At 34.8% G+C, this 14,015-nt stretch overlaps 1 protein-coding gene across 2 annotated transcripts; it reads right to left on the reverse strand.

Moving 5' to 3' along the window:
- Nucleotides 1-71: 71 nt before the first annotated feature.
- LOC100642296 (keratin-associated protein 19-2) lies at nucleotides 72-6,174 on the reverse strand. Of its 2 annotated transcripts, none has more exons than XM_003399886.4 (4): nucleotides 6,021-6,174; nucleotides 3,867-4,011; nucleotides 1,678-1,876; nucleotides 72-699 (listed from the first exon to the last, which is right to left on the reverse strand). In XM_003399886.4, the coding sequence occupies exons 1-4, from the start codon at nucleotides 6,039-6,041 to the stop codon at nucleotides 315-317; spliced, it is 750 nt and encodes a 249-aa protein (XP_003399934.1). In that variant the 5' UTR covers nucleotides 6,042-6,174; the 3' UTR covers nucleotides 72-314. The 2 variants fall into 2 exon arrangements, with proteins under 2 accessions (XP_003399934.1, XP_020721611.1); XM_020865952.2 differs by having other exon boundaries at nucleotides 1,678-1,891.
- Nucleotides 6,175-14,015: the final 7,841 nt, after the last annotated feature.

Raw genomic sequence — 14,015 nt, forward strand, 5'->3', positions numbered from 1 at the left:
AAAAAAAAACAAATACATTAAAATACAACAAAATTGTCTCCCTATTCCCCACGAATAAATGGATAGATAGCTTTAATAACCGGTCTGTATTTATTATTATCATGTACATCATTCACGAAATATCAATCATAATAATACAAAATGACAATCTACCGATGTTAATACAGATTAATAACTAATATTAATATTAATGAAACTTTGCACTCCACATGCACAGTTAAACCCAGTATTGGCAAATACTGCTGTAATGATTGCGCTGCATCCTTTCTTAAAAAGGCAAAATCTATTGTAAATTACGATACTCCTCGTTCTACTTAAGAATAACCTCTGTATCCCGATGGATTACCAACGTAGCTTCCATAATTGGTGTTGCGATACGGATCGTAGTTGCTCCTTACGTTATACGAGGATCCATAATTCGATCCTCCACTATATCCAGTTCCATACCCATAACCATACCCATCTAATCCACCGTAACGTCCATAACCATCTAATCCACCGTAACGTCCGTAACTATCGCGTCCACCATACCCATAGTATCCATCATCGTAAGTACCAGAACCGTAACCACCTGGAGCATATCCACTGCCATACCCAGCATAGCCCCCTAATGTGCTTCCACCATATCCTCCGTAACCCCCGTAACCACCATAGCCTCTATATCCCGGATTGTACCCAATGTTCCCGTAATAGCCATACCTGGTATCAAAAGATTAAAAAATCTTGAATCGTTAGCTCGAGCGAAGAGAAATAACGTGGCGCACGCTATCGATCAAAATCAGTGTCGTTAAACTCTCGCGTTTACGTTTTTTTAATAGAACCACGCATTGCTTGTGAAAATATTCATAGAAGGATCTGATCGAAATTACTCGTGGAAAATATAAGGAAAAAATGTGGAATAGTATTTGTTTATTCTCGGCTTAGTTTTCAAGAAAACCAAATTTGGAAATTTATCGAGAATACTTGAATATTGATTAGTTCGAGAATGACAAGGCTAAATAATCGACAGATCATTCTACGCGTGAAAATAAATCGAAAATGTAGAATAAAATTTTCCCATTTAAAGCTTTATTTCCGAGAAAACGGAGTTTGGACGTGTTTGGTTAAGAATCCGCTTAGTAAATTTTCAAATTTATTTTTCTCGGAGGCGTGTTGAGAAAAAATCTTATTCTACGTTTTCGATTTATTTTCACACGTAGAATGATCCTACTGTAGATTATTTAGTTAGCCGCCTCCAGTTCGCGATTAACCATGTTCAACTATACTCGATAAATTTTCAAACTCGATTTTCTCCAAAATTGTATCGTGGTCGCTTTTACACGTTGTTCGTTCGCACCATATATACTGGAAAAATATCTTCAATAATTTAGATAAAAGTTCAATAATTTCAAAGAAATTCAACAATTTAGATATTAAATAATACGGTATCAAAGATACGCGTTAAATATAAATTTCAGGAAATTCGAAGATGCATCGGATAAACTTTCGAGTCGAAAGTAAACGATTTTCTATACAGGAAGAACTGTTACGTTCTCGACCGCGACTCTTTTATTATGTTAATAAGTTATTGTAAATTCTTCCGAAAATATCTTCGTTACGAATTTATTCATACTATACAAACCACTTGCTTAAAAAGTCAGCCACGTGACAGATTTATGAATTGTGCTGAAACCTCACCCTATATGGCCGCCCCCGATAATTCCACTTGGCCCACCCACTGGATAGCCTCTATAGCCTGGATTTAGATATCCCGAGCTCAAGCCTGTTCCACGATATACCGTGCCAGGACCATAAATCGAACCACCAAGATAACTTCCATATGGTCCGCCTCCACCGTATCCTGTAGGTTGACCATACTCTTTGCTAAGGTGAAACGCTGGAACCAATGGAACTTTTAAGAAAATCCACGTTTTCGAAGGAGTAGCGTTAATCGATCACTGATACATCCTCGTCGATAAGAAATTTTGAATTTTTTAATAATAATCTCCGTACTCATAAAATTGTCAGTCAATCTCATATCGAAAAATTAATAAAAACATACGTGTCCACGTGTCTATATGCGCCTATATGCGTGTGTTTCATGTTTATTCGATAATCGATCGTTCGTGTTAACTACAATCGACGACAAAAAGCTATTGATTTCGAAGGATTCACATGCAAATGATGAACACTCGAGACGACAAGAGAATGGTTATGCGAATTACTGTAATTTATAAGGAAATTGAGGCCAATTGTTATGAAATACTTGGAAATTCCTAAACGAAAATTCAAAAGTTATTATTCAGAAGTATTCAGTACAAAAGTTTCCCAAATAAATGATATTGAAAGAGGGAGAGAGAGATGTTATCAGCAATGTCGCGATTTACAATTGTTTGATTACACTTTGAAGAGCAATGAAAAACATGCATGAATCGAGAAGATTACTTTATGCCTCACAGTGTGAACAGAAGAATAGATAATCAGTAGAACCTTGGCGAATGCCAGTGAATGGTAGAACGCTTTTTCACACATACACGTCATTCATCCACACCGTTTTATGGTGGCGGAAATGACGCGATGTTGAATGATGAGTTTATGAATCATCAATTACCGCGCAATGTCCACCGAACAAGATTTGCAAATTAAATCGCGTTTAAATTCAATTAGCTGCAATTGATGAAAATGCCGTCCCCTGAATTGAGAATCAGCGTACTATGATTTATGAATATGAATGCCATGGGCCGTGTGTCTATAATTACGCGCATCTACGGCAATTAACAATTAGATTTTGAACGAAAGATCTTGGAATATTAACGTTTCATTCAAGTATCGTTCACCGAGTTTCCATAGAATTTTTTACGAAGATCATACGCGCATTCACAATTATAGACCTTATTGTAGCTAATTAAAAACATCGGTAATTATTGCACGGAAACAGATGTTAAGAGATTCGTCGTAATCCTTTGATTTGAAGTTTTATCGCAATAATCATTTTCATTGGAAAGTGGATATTCACAGATTCGATGTAAATTATATTTTAACAAATAGACAGGCTCAATTTAAATCAATCGATTCTTCGTCCTTATGTTTCTTTCTTCCTTTCTCACGCAGAAATAATAAAATTTGCTTCCTATTGCGAATCGAAATGAAATCAACTGACATCGCTGCAGTATTCGAATAATTGGAAACACGCACGCGTCGTGTATGCAGATTCTGTTGTTCCGTTACGTGAGTCATTATATCAATGATCTAATGCAGAACACGGCGCCGTTGCTAGAAAAGACGCCGCCGACTGTCGGAGGACCTTCGACTAGTCTCGTTGGATTAGCATGTTATTATATCGAATGTCAGTTTTTTACAATGAAAACCATTTGAAGTGCTCGATCGTGGGAACGGTAGTGACACACTTATTTAATACGTTGAAAAGGTTGGATAACGATCGATCATGCTTAGAAACAGTCGTAATTTCGCCGCAACGACGACAAAACCACGGAGCTCTTGTAATTATGCAGTTACGAGTATCCTTCTTTGAATGCACTAAATAACGCTAGTCTTCCTTTTCTATTTTTTCTTTCGTTCTTCTCTTTTTTTTTGCAATTATGCTTCTACATACCATGGAACGAGATAAAAAATGTAGAATTCTAGGAACGATCGCTTAATTAACGTAAGCCATTTGAAATTTTGTTTAAAACGAGTCACAAAGCGTAATCGTCTATAATGAAATAAATTAATAGAAGAACCGAGATAATACAAATTTTGATTAAAAAACTTATTAAAAAATAGGCATAATAAATTTGTAACTTGGTCAGGACAAAAATTCTTTTTTCAAGATTTACATACCGATTCGTCTATGTAAGTACACGAGAATTTACTGTAATAGCACTTACTTCGATCGCTCGCAGACGCTGTTAAATCTTTGATGTTATTCTCGTACGATGGACTGTTCACCGGTGTTAATTTGCTGCTTAACTTTGGTTCCGACGATTCAATGGCACCGCTGCCGAGTGCAAATAAACAACCGAGAAATAATATCTGAAATTGAGAATACAATATCGATTAGCGTGATGAACAAACATGCAATACACCACTAAAACGAATACTGTAGATGTTAAAAATAGATCGCGTAAGCTACATTTCACAATATGCAAAGCGATGGGTACTCACGAAAAGAGTGTCATTCATTAAGACAGAATATCAATAAACGAACGTCACGACTCCGATGGTTTTATGCAGAAACTGCAGGAAATTGAAACATCAGCAACATTTTGAGAAACTTGCTGAACAGCCCCAGTTTGATGATTTTTAGATATAAATACACATAACCGGCGCAGCTTAGCTTGCCTTAGCTTTCAAGTTGAATAGCAATATTAATCGATATCACCGGCCGCTCATTACTATTTTATTTATTATTATTAATTATTATTTATTACTATCAATCCAATCCAGCTTAGAAACTAAAGCAGCGAAATATTTCTCCACGTACATAACTCGAAAAACAAGGCTGACCGTCGGTATACGCATAGGAAAAAGTTGTTCAAAATGTTCAGCTTCACAACATATTTCGTCGGATAGAAAATAGCTGCTCGATAAATTCGTCAAAATGATGATTTTTTCAAATTTCCAGCGGTTTCCGCGCGGAACTTCTCTATTGATGTTTTAACGAATGACACCGTACGTTTGCGTACAACGAAATATAGCAGAAATTTTAACACGGCAATTAGACGCACGTAAATATAACACACAAATAATAATCGATAATCATAATACATAATCACATAATCGATGTGCAGAAATATCATCTAATAGGAAAATTAATTATTGATGAAATTATCCTATTTCGTGAAATATTAAAAAATAGGTTCATAACAAGAAAGTGGAATATTATGTTAGCAAATGAAAATTATTTATTTTTAGCGGATGAGGAAACGAGTACTATTTTCGTAACAAATGTTATTATACTTATGAAATTATGGCTAGTTTTACGACGATACAGTCAATTGCTTCGTCGACAGATAAATTAAGGGCGATTACATTGCAATAATGAATCATCACTGTCAGTCTTTACTATCTGTTTGTAGGTAGAACATACGTACGTATTACGTGACATGTGCTCTTTTATCTAGCGAGATTCGTTAAGCAATTGAACAAACAACGAACTGTAAAAGTATTTATCAACATGCACGGAAGTGACAAAGAAACCTGTAGCTTTTAATGCTTTGTTAAATGGTACAGCTTATAGTATAGTATTTGTAACTGCAGATAGTATCACTAACAAGAATAGAAAAAACTGTTGGAAAAGTTGAGCGTACAGTTTTTCAAAGAATTTTCTGCAATATCCTTTCTAAACTGATAACAGATACAGTGTTAAAAAATTGTTCCACTGGATTTTTTCCCTGTTATCTAAAGTCCGCTCACTTTCGTTTCCACTAATTGCAAATATTGACAGAGAACAGCGGTCGGATGTTAAGAAAAGAAATAGAACCGTTTCCTCTGGGTTATGTACACGACACTTGCGTGGTGACAGAAATAAGTAAAAATTTCAAATAGAAAATTCGAAATAATAGAAAACCCACGTCTCTATCATACGTATTTTCCTTTTTTTACACAAGATCATCTTCAAAATCCGTAATATATCCTCCTACCACAAGTTTGCTATCGCATACAGCTACATCTCATTTTTAAATATTAAAAGATTCAAGAGTTAGCGACGATTTTTGAAATAAAAGTAAGTAAACGTTTAAAATCGTTAGATCAGAAGGGAAGAAAAATTCGCTACGAGGAATAAAACGATATAAAATTCTGAAAGGAACTTTCTTCCAACGTATACCTGGCACGATCATCGATAGTAGATGGCAGAGAACTAAAAAAAAAAAAACGTACGAAATACCGAGTATTGTTTAAAACAATTCGATTGTAGATTTCAATTATGATACATACTTGGTACCGAGAGGGACGGATCTCCATTAACAAGAACCGAATTCCAATTCCAAACGGAAATTCAATCCCAAAAGACACGAGAACCGATCGATGCTAATACTTACGAGGGAATGGAGGATTCTCATTTTCTCTGTCGTTGGTCGAACGAGGAACGCTCGTTTACACAAAAAATACCCTGACTTGGACGAAACGTGGATGTGCTATGGTCGAACGACATGGCTGGAAACCTCTATATACGCCTGTTTCGCGTGCCCCTCCTCATTTTCCTGGCTGGGTCTTGGTTTGTTTAAACTCGATCCTTACTCAGGAGACGACGACGTTGACAAGGCCGCTGTAGAAAAGCAGCCGGTATTCCGCATGACACGCCTGCAACTAACCCGATTCATGGGAAACCGCGTTTCCGTCTTTCCGAGCACCTAACATTCGCGATAATCCTTCGGTTTCGGCTACGTCATCCTACCAGGAGGACACGGATCCTTCGACTTCCAGTAAGTAGTTCAAGATCGATAGAAGAGCACGGCGAAGCATCTTCGAACGTCTACAGAGAGGGAACGAGACACCTGGTGACTCGTTGATTGTATCCCTTCGTGTTTTAATATCGTGTCGAGGCTGACGAACGTTGGGAAAATCGTTCGGGTATCGTGATGCGTAATTAATTTATCGTGCGTTAATTTAAAGTTTCTAATAGTGCGCTTCTTGCGCGCTCGCCTTCTCCTCTGTGCCTTTTAAAAACGTTTCTAATCGTAAACGTTGCAGTTTGATGCTATTTACATGTGAATGTTACTTTCGGTATTTATTTACGTAAATGAGATACTGCAGTTTTTGATTGAATAAGTTTCAAAGCCGACAGATTATATCTGAAAGTTGCGTGGAAAATCAAGGTAAATCCATTTTTCTTTATTTTCCGATTTTAATACTATTTAGCGATTAAAGGGATTTAAACATATAGGCGTATTTAAACAGAAAATTGAACAAAGTTTGCAATAAAAGAACGCAAAATGTCAAAGCCAAATAAAAACGCATAATTGGTATCATGGAATTGGTCGATGGATCGAGTTTAAAAATTGCTTTTCTATAGAAGACAAAAGATTCCATTCATCATATTCTCTTCGATGAGCAATGATCTTTGCCTGCAATCGTGTTAATTACGTTATGCCCGTTTATCGTGTATTTTCAGGCAGAACTGTACTCGTCATCCGTTTTATTAATACGGTCAATATCTATAGTGAGCACGGAAATTTGCGATTAAATGATTGCTATTAATCGCACGGATTGATCGCGATTATTAATAGAATTATACCCTCGATAACCGATTAACCATCGGTCAAGCTTTCGTAAATTATTATAATTATAATGAGACGTTGTATTATTAGATAAGACGACAAAATTAGTTTCTGTTGTCGCGAAATAAACTCGCGTTTAAGTTGATTATCTGAACGTCAACTTCAGGGCTACACTTCGAAGAACGCACACCGGCTTCACGCAAGCATTTGAACATTTTGTCGACGGTGTACGTCCAGTCAAATAAATATTCAAAGAGTTACATTGACAATCCCATTAAACTTCGACGTTCGTTCGAAGGAAAGGAATATTTTCTGTTCGACAGACGTCGCGACGCGTCCGCGAGATCTACCAAGATATAGCGGTTCGAGAAATTTCAAGTACTCGTTTGACGATATTATCGAGACGGCGTTCCATCGCTTTAAAATAAAAATTTGCTGTTTCCAATTCGATCGATTTATCGAGCTTAATTTAATCTCTTGTTTGCTGTCATCTAGATGGTTTTTGAAGTAGATCCATCCATCATTAATATACGCTAAATAACGCCGATAAATGCATAATATACGTTAATTAAATCGAATCGCCATTTCGTTCTTGTAGAACTAATTGATCGCTTTAACGACGATGTTGTAACACAATTAAATAATTGCGAATAACACAGAAATTAATGAATTGTGCACTTAAAACGTACCATGTTCTTTTTCAATTACAGAACGTTTAATATCAGATTCTTGCCATGTTGCAGCAATGTAATATCGAAAATATCGTTATCCACTTCGCTGTGTTCGAACCAGCTGCGAGTAAGTAAAACAGCCATACGAGGAGCAAAGGTTGCTATCGTTGAGACACAATACAGTTACTATATTAGTTCGCAACGTACACGAAACTTCTATTTATAAAAGTTGTTCTTCCCTCTGAATAATCCATTATCATCGATGTAACAATATCTGAAGAATCTAAAATTCAGACAACAATGAAAAACGAATGAAGCTTCGTACACGCGAACGCATAGTGTAATACACTCATGTCAATTGAAAAAAAAAAAAGAGTGCAACCTTCTGATGTGAAAAATTGCCTAAGTGTTTAAATGTAAGTAATTCCAAATGCTTAAAAGAAATTATTGTTAATAAAACAAACGTTGCTTCGTCATAGTCTTGTCAACTTATCGATATTTTCTGGAAAGGTAAAATGAATCTGTTATCTAAATCAGGTACACGTTTTTCGTTATTGATTGTTTGCTTCCTGCCACAAAAGGTTCTTTCATCGGACTTTGATAGCGACTGACCTACTATGGCTTTCTAAACAAAGACATTGTTAGACAGTGTCCACAAAAGAAAGTGTATTACAACACAAAGTTTAACGTGTCAGACGCACCTTGCACGAACACATCGTTGTTATACCATCAGCGCTCGTAAATATTTCGACTGTGACGTAATGTAGGCGTGCAATTTATACATAGACAGACGTACAACCAAACTACGACGTAGCACGTATGAATATGAATGACACCAGAGTAGCTGGTCTGCCTAGCTGTTTGCTATTGCAGTGCAAATTTATTGTAAATACTAAAAATGTCGTTCTCTGTACAAAATTTTAGAAAGTTTTTCTTAGTCTCGCTTTATTCTTTTATAACTATCGATGACGAATGCCAGTCTCTTTTTAGGTGGAACCTTTATCTGGTTGAATAAGATAGAAAATAATAGAAAGTGGGCGATTTCGGATTTTATTGTCAACGTGAAATGTAAAAAGATCATATGGTATTTGTAAAAATGCAAGAATTTCAAGCAATGTAATCACGTTCACGATCCTGGCTGTTAAGAGTCCGTAATTACAAGATCTGTTCAGAAAGCATCTTCGATCAGTTTCAGGTAGCCAGTTGAATGAGAATTAAGCAGCGCAAGTCCAAATTCCTATGACAATTAAACGCAAGTTTCACGTTTCCGAGGTGAGCTCGTGATCGCGGTATATTCAACTCAAGTTGTACAACTTTGAGGTGACTCAACCTAAGCCATGAGAAAACAGTTTTATAGGTACAGGAAGGCTCAACGAGAATCCCGTGATTGCAAAATAGTTAGATTTATTTGCTGATCCAATTCGAATCGTATGATTCAAAGCTTGAAACGAACCAACATTAATTCTACGATTCTTTGTTAAAGTTACTAAAATTCGAAAAACGTTGAAATTGTTTCGCAAGTCGATGAAATTCGTTGCTTAAAAGTCTATTCTCTCCATTACAACATACCCGTATTTATCGGTTTTCCATCGCAGGGATGCTACAATAAATCTAGCGACGATTTTTCTCTTTCCTCGTATTTCTCTCCGTTTTCGCCACCCCAGCATTGTATCGAGTTCCATTGCTTCCCTACATCCCTTGGTGCTGAGTGCGTACAATCGCGTAAAAATGTTATTCCGGCACAATGTGTTCGTTGGAAAATCTGTTAGTATCTCGACGAAACGAGATAGAAATACTTAAATCAAGTATAACAATTTACCTCGACTGACAAACGTATCTTTGGCCGTATAAAAATTTGGGCAATTTCATCATTTGTCGGTGCATCTATCGATTTATCTACATAATCGTTTTGCACTAACTTCTTTTTTTATATCTGAATTTTATATTGTTATTATATTATTATTATATAATTATTATTATATTCGAAATAGAGGTGAGGAACCAATACAAAGATCTTCCAAATAAGAATTCGAAGCATGTCCCGATTTCTCCGAAATAAAAGGGATAAATTGATTACGTGCAAAGGATAAATTGTTACGATGATTGGTGAGAATAATCAATGCATGATGGAAAAGAACTTTTAGAAAGTACGATGTGTATAATATCTGTGGAAAATTGAGAGTAACTGTAAGCTAAAGCCGTCTTTTAAAGGTCCTTAGTATCTCATATTTCTCATATTACAACAAAGCGAATCATTTTTAACAATCGTTTTATAAATAACAAACGTAATATAGGTTCATAGCATTTTGTAATGCTGCGCAAAATCAAAGGGAATATATTTGTACCAAAGGGAAGACGTTCTTTCCTTATATTATATTATATTATATAATCTAAGATATTATAGTAAGAATAAAATATTGCAAGGAAATCATTGTAATAAGTTGATATGAAGAATCGATGAACGTCGAAAATAGTCCAATACAATTTCGTTAGAGACAATCTTTTCATTCTCCGGATAATACATTGCTGTGCGGAAGATCATGTTATAGCGAAAGGCAACACGCGATCGTGAAACAGAGAAAAGTCTAATGTTAACTACGAGTGGTTTAAAATAACTTCATTTTCTACCACCATCGTCTTGTAGAATGATAATTCACTGCTCGAAAATATAATTTTTTATTTAACGATACTATTCGTTTACCTAATTAATAATCTATCAGTGTGAAAGGTAATTAGAATTTAATCACTTACGTTTAGGATGAAACAAATTCCACATTTAATGCTAAAGAGTTGTAGGATGAAATGATGATGAAATGACGAATGATGATGAAATGACGCGGTATAGAACGTAGAAGTACGAACTTTCCCTATAATCGTTCCCATTCGATAATTTATGGCCTCTTAATTGTTAAACAATTTTCCCATCGTACAGAAGTTTCGTATCTTCCATTCTATTAAAAAAAAAAAAAAAAATCATTTTTATTTTTGCATTTTTTTTATTTACAAAAGACTGAATTAATAATTATAATACGAAAATACATTTTTTTCCAGCAATGTTATTTCTCGATAGTCGCGTTGATTATAAGAAATTCTATGACACGTTTTATATATTATCGCAGGCCAGTTAATCAATGTCTAATCAAGATATCTGAGAATAACGGGATGATAAATGATGATCGGTTAACAAGCTTGTTACAAACCACGAAACTAGATCAATTTCTTGCGATAATATGTAGAACGATAAAGCTGTCATAACGACGCAAAAATTAATATTTAGAATGAAGCAAAAATTAAAAATTACAATTAAAAAATTGTGTAACTTTCCAAATGTGTATTTTGACCCAGTTGCGGCAAATTAAGAGAAACGTTTATGATTTTTAATTTCGCGTTAGGAGAGATCATATTCAGAATTTGCAAACATTTACAATTCAAGATGATGTATTTATTAACGTTTCTATTTAGATTAATTAATTTTTTATCGAACAATTTTTGATTGAACAATTCTAAAGTCACTGTCTGTGTAATCGCCATTATATACGCACTAATTAACTAAAAATTATTATAGGGCACTGTGTCAGTACTCTGTGTAAATAATTGCTCGAAAGAAATACACGTACTTGGATACACAAGCAGCTTAAGATCGACTAAAGCAAACGGTTCATTTTAATTACATATCGGAATTTCTTTCTTTTGTCTCTGGCATATCGCACGTACAAGGCTGCCATGAAATAGTTCCATGATAATTTTATTAATTAAAGGCTGTGCTATATGGGACTAAGCACGTGTTGTTAAAATTGAAGTCGAAACGTACGAAACATTTGCGAAGAGAAAACAATTCGTTATACTAATCACATTAATTAGCTGCAGCTCTTTTAAATTCATTTTTTTTATGCCCGTACATCAGACATCGATTTACGATTAAACGAATTTAATTAAATTAACGAGTATTATACCAATGATGATTATAGAAGCAAAGGTTTAATTTTTCGATTAGATCGTTTTCTTGACGACGAGTATGTTTTTCGGCAAAGGAAATTAATTATACAATGCAATTTACATTAAATTACGGTAAGTCACTCTCGGTTGCTTTAGAAGTGTAAATTACCTTGGTATAATTCAATGCACAGATACACAGTGTACGAATCTAATGAGATGGCTTTACACTCAAATTAGATGCCATACTTGATTACAATGCCCTTTTGTGCAAAGTATAATGCTCAATTATTATCTGTAAAGCAATTTAAAGCCAAATAATTCAATCAAATTTGTAATATATCTCGACTAATAATTTTTCGTCTACGCTAATTTGATTTCAGGGAAGCAGTACATATTCGATCATTAAATATTGTAATTATTCTGTACGACCTTAATATACGACGTTTTAACATACGAGCTTTTATATTTGTAGAATTTGTTATAGTCACAAATTAGTAGGCATAAATTATAAATTCAGAATTTATATAATAATTATAAGTGCAGAACCTCTAGAAATTATAATATTCAGTACGTAAACCTTATGCGATATATTTCTTTAAAAAGATTACAATGGGCGTTACTGCTGTTGTTGTCGTAGCTGTATACGTTTTTATTTCAATTTACCCTGATTATTTCTCGACAAAGTTACCTGTATTGCATAACATCGCTCGATATAAGTACACTCGTTACCGTTACAGCAAATCAAACAACAACGATCAATCCCAGTAAACGATTTTAAACACATTCTCAAGCATCATTTACACAGGGATACACGTTCATCGATAACTTACTCCCTTTCATTTGTCGCTTTTCTGCTGGCTGATATATCAGGAACATCCGTTCTAATATTCCCTGCACTTCAGTTCTTAATTGTGCCAATTCCAAGAAAACTGATCAACCATTGGAATAATTCACCGGAGCCACGAATGGAAATTAAAAGCTCATCTTTGAAGGCAGATCGAAATCAAAATTAAACGATCGTTAATCAAGCAAAGGTAACGTCGAAAATAAAATAAAATAAAAATCAATCATCGAATCGTCCCTTAAATCGTAATAGAATGACGAATAAGGTCAATGAAGAAATTGCCCGGAAGAAATAGTAATCGAGCTGAAAATACAGGATGATAAAAAGGAAAAAAAGATTTAAAGAGATATAATACGAAATATTTAATTAGCATAGATACTAAGCAACCCTAATAAATCCTTTCGATATAACACGTATCTTCGTATGTATCAGGTTGTCCGAAAAGTTTCTTTCGTTTTATGAGGAAATAATAGACGCACAGCGTTTTTTATTTTATGTTATTTTATCGAATTACGTATGATCCATTTTGTTTTATCAAACTGAAAATCAGAACGTTCGATAGATTAAGTTTCATGTTTGTATAAACTAGATTTAAACATTAGATTCGGCTAGAATCAAACATACGATAATCACTTATTATCCACGTTATAGTACCACGCCAGAATAATTTACTTATAATTCTCAATAAGAATTGATTGTAAAATTCTTCCAAATAAAAAAAAATGCTTGTATAAAGATGCGTTGTTGTAAAAGACGTATCTGTAGAAGAAAAACACTTTTCGGACAACCTAATACACAGGTTTTATGAGCGTGCAGTATCATCGGTGAGCAACTTCCAGCAACACATTGGATATAAAACAGGAGAATTAGTTTCAATTCCATTTTAAGGACTTTCTTATACTTTAGTATACTTACTCGTAAAGTTATCACTACGAATGGAAAATTCATGTCATCAGTAAGAAAAACATTTTTTATTTTTCTCAAACACCCTCTCCTTTCATCGCCCTATAGAAATAAATACGAATTTCTTGTGAAGTCAATTTCAACGGTTTTCACGTAGAGTCGTTCAACCAGAATTGACAGAGTGAGAGTATAAAAAGGCGAACCATACAGTGGTAACCGTGAAGACGTAAACCCCTTCTTTTCATCGCCCAACACAAATAAATACAACTACACCTCGTTGTCAGTTCAATTTCAGTGGTTTTCGCTTTGAATCTTACAACCAGGATTAACCGGACAATCCAAGTATAAAGATACAAAACGCATAGTGGTACTACGAGGGCAATCTTTAATTGTTCAGAGCCATTATTTTCAGCGTGTACACAATAGCGAGGCGGATAAAAAATGGCCCCTCTGTGAGTTAAG

This window comes from Bombus terrestris, chromosome 12, assembly GCF_910591885.1.
Source record: "Bombus terrestris chromosome 12, iyBomTerr1.2, whole genome shotgun sequence".
NCBI lineage: Eukaryota > Metazoa > Arthropoda > Insecta > Hymenoptera > Apidae > Bombus > Bombus terrestris.

Coding starts and splice junctions, on each gene's coding strand:
- LOC100642296 (XM_020865952.2), bottom strand. CDS start 6,041: ATGAGAATCCTCCATTCCCTC. Junction 1,892..3,866: donor AGCGTCTGCGAGCGATCGAA/GTAAGTGCTATT, acceptor TTTTCTTAAAAG/TTCCATTGGTTCCAGCGTTT. Junction 700..1,677: donor ATCGGGGGCGGCCATATAGG/GTGAGGTTTCAG, acceptor TTTTGATACCAG/GTATGGCTATTACGGGAACA.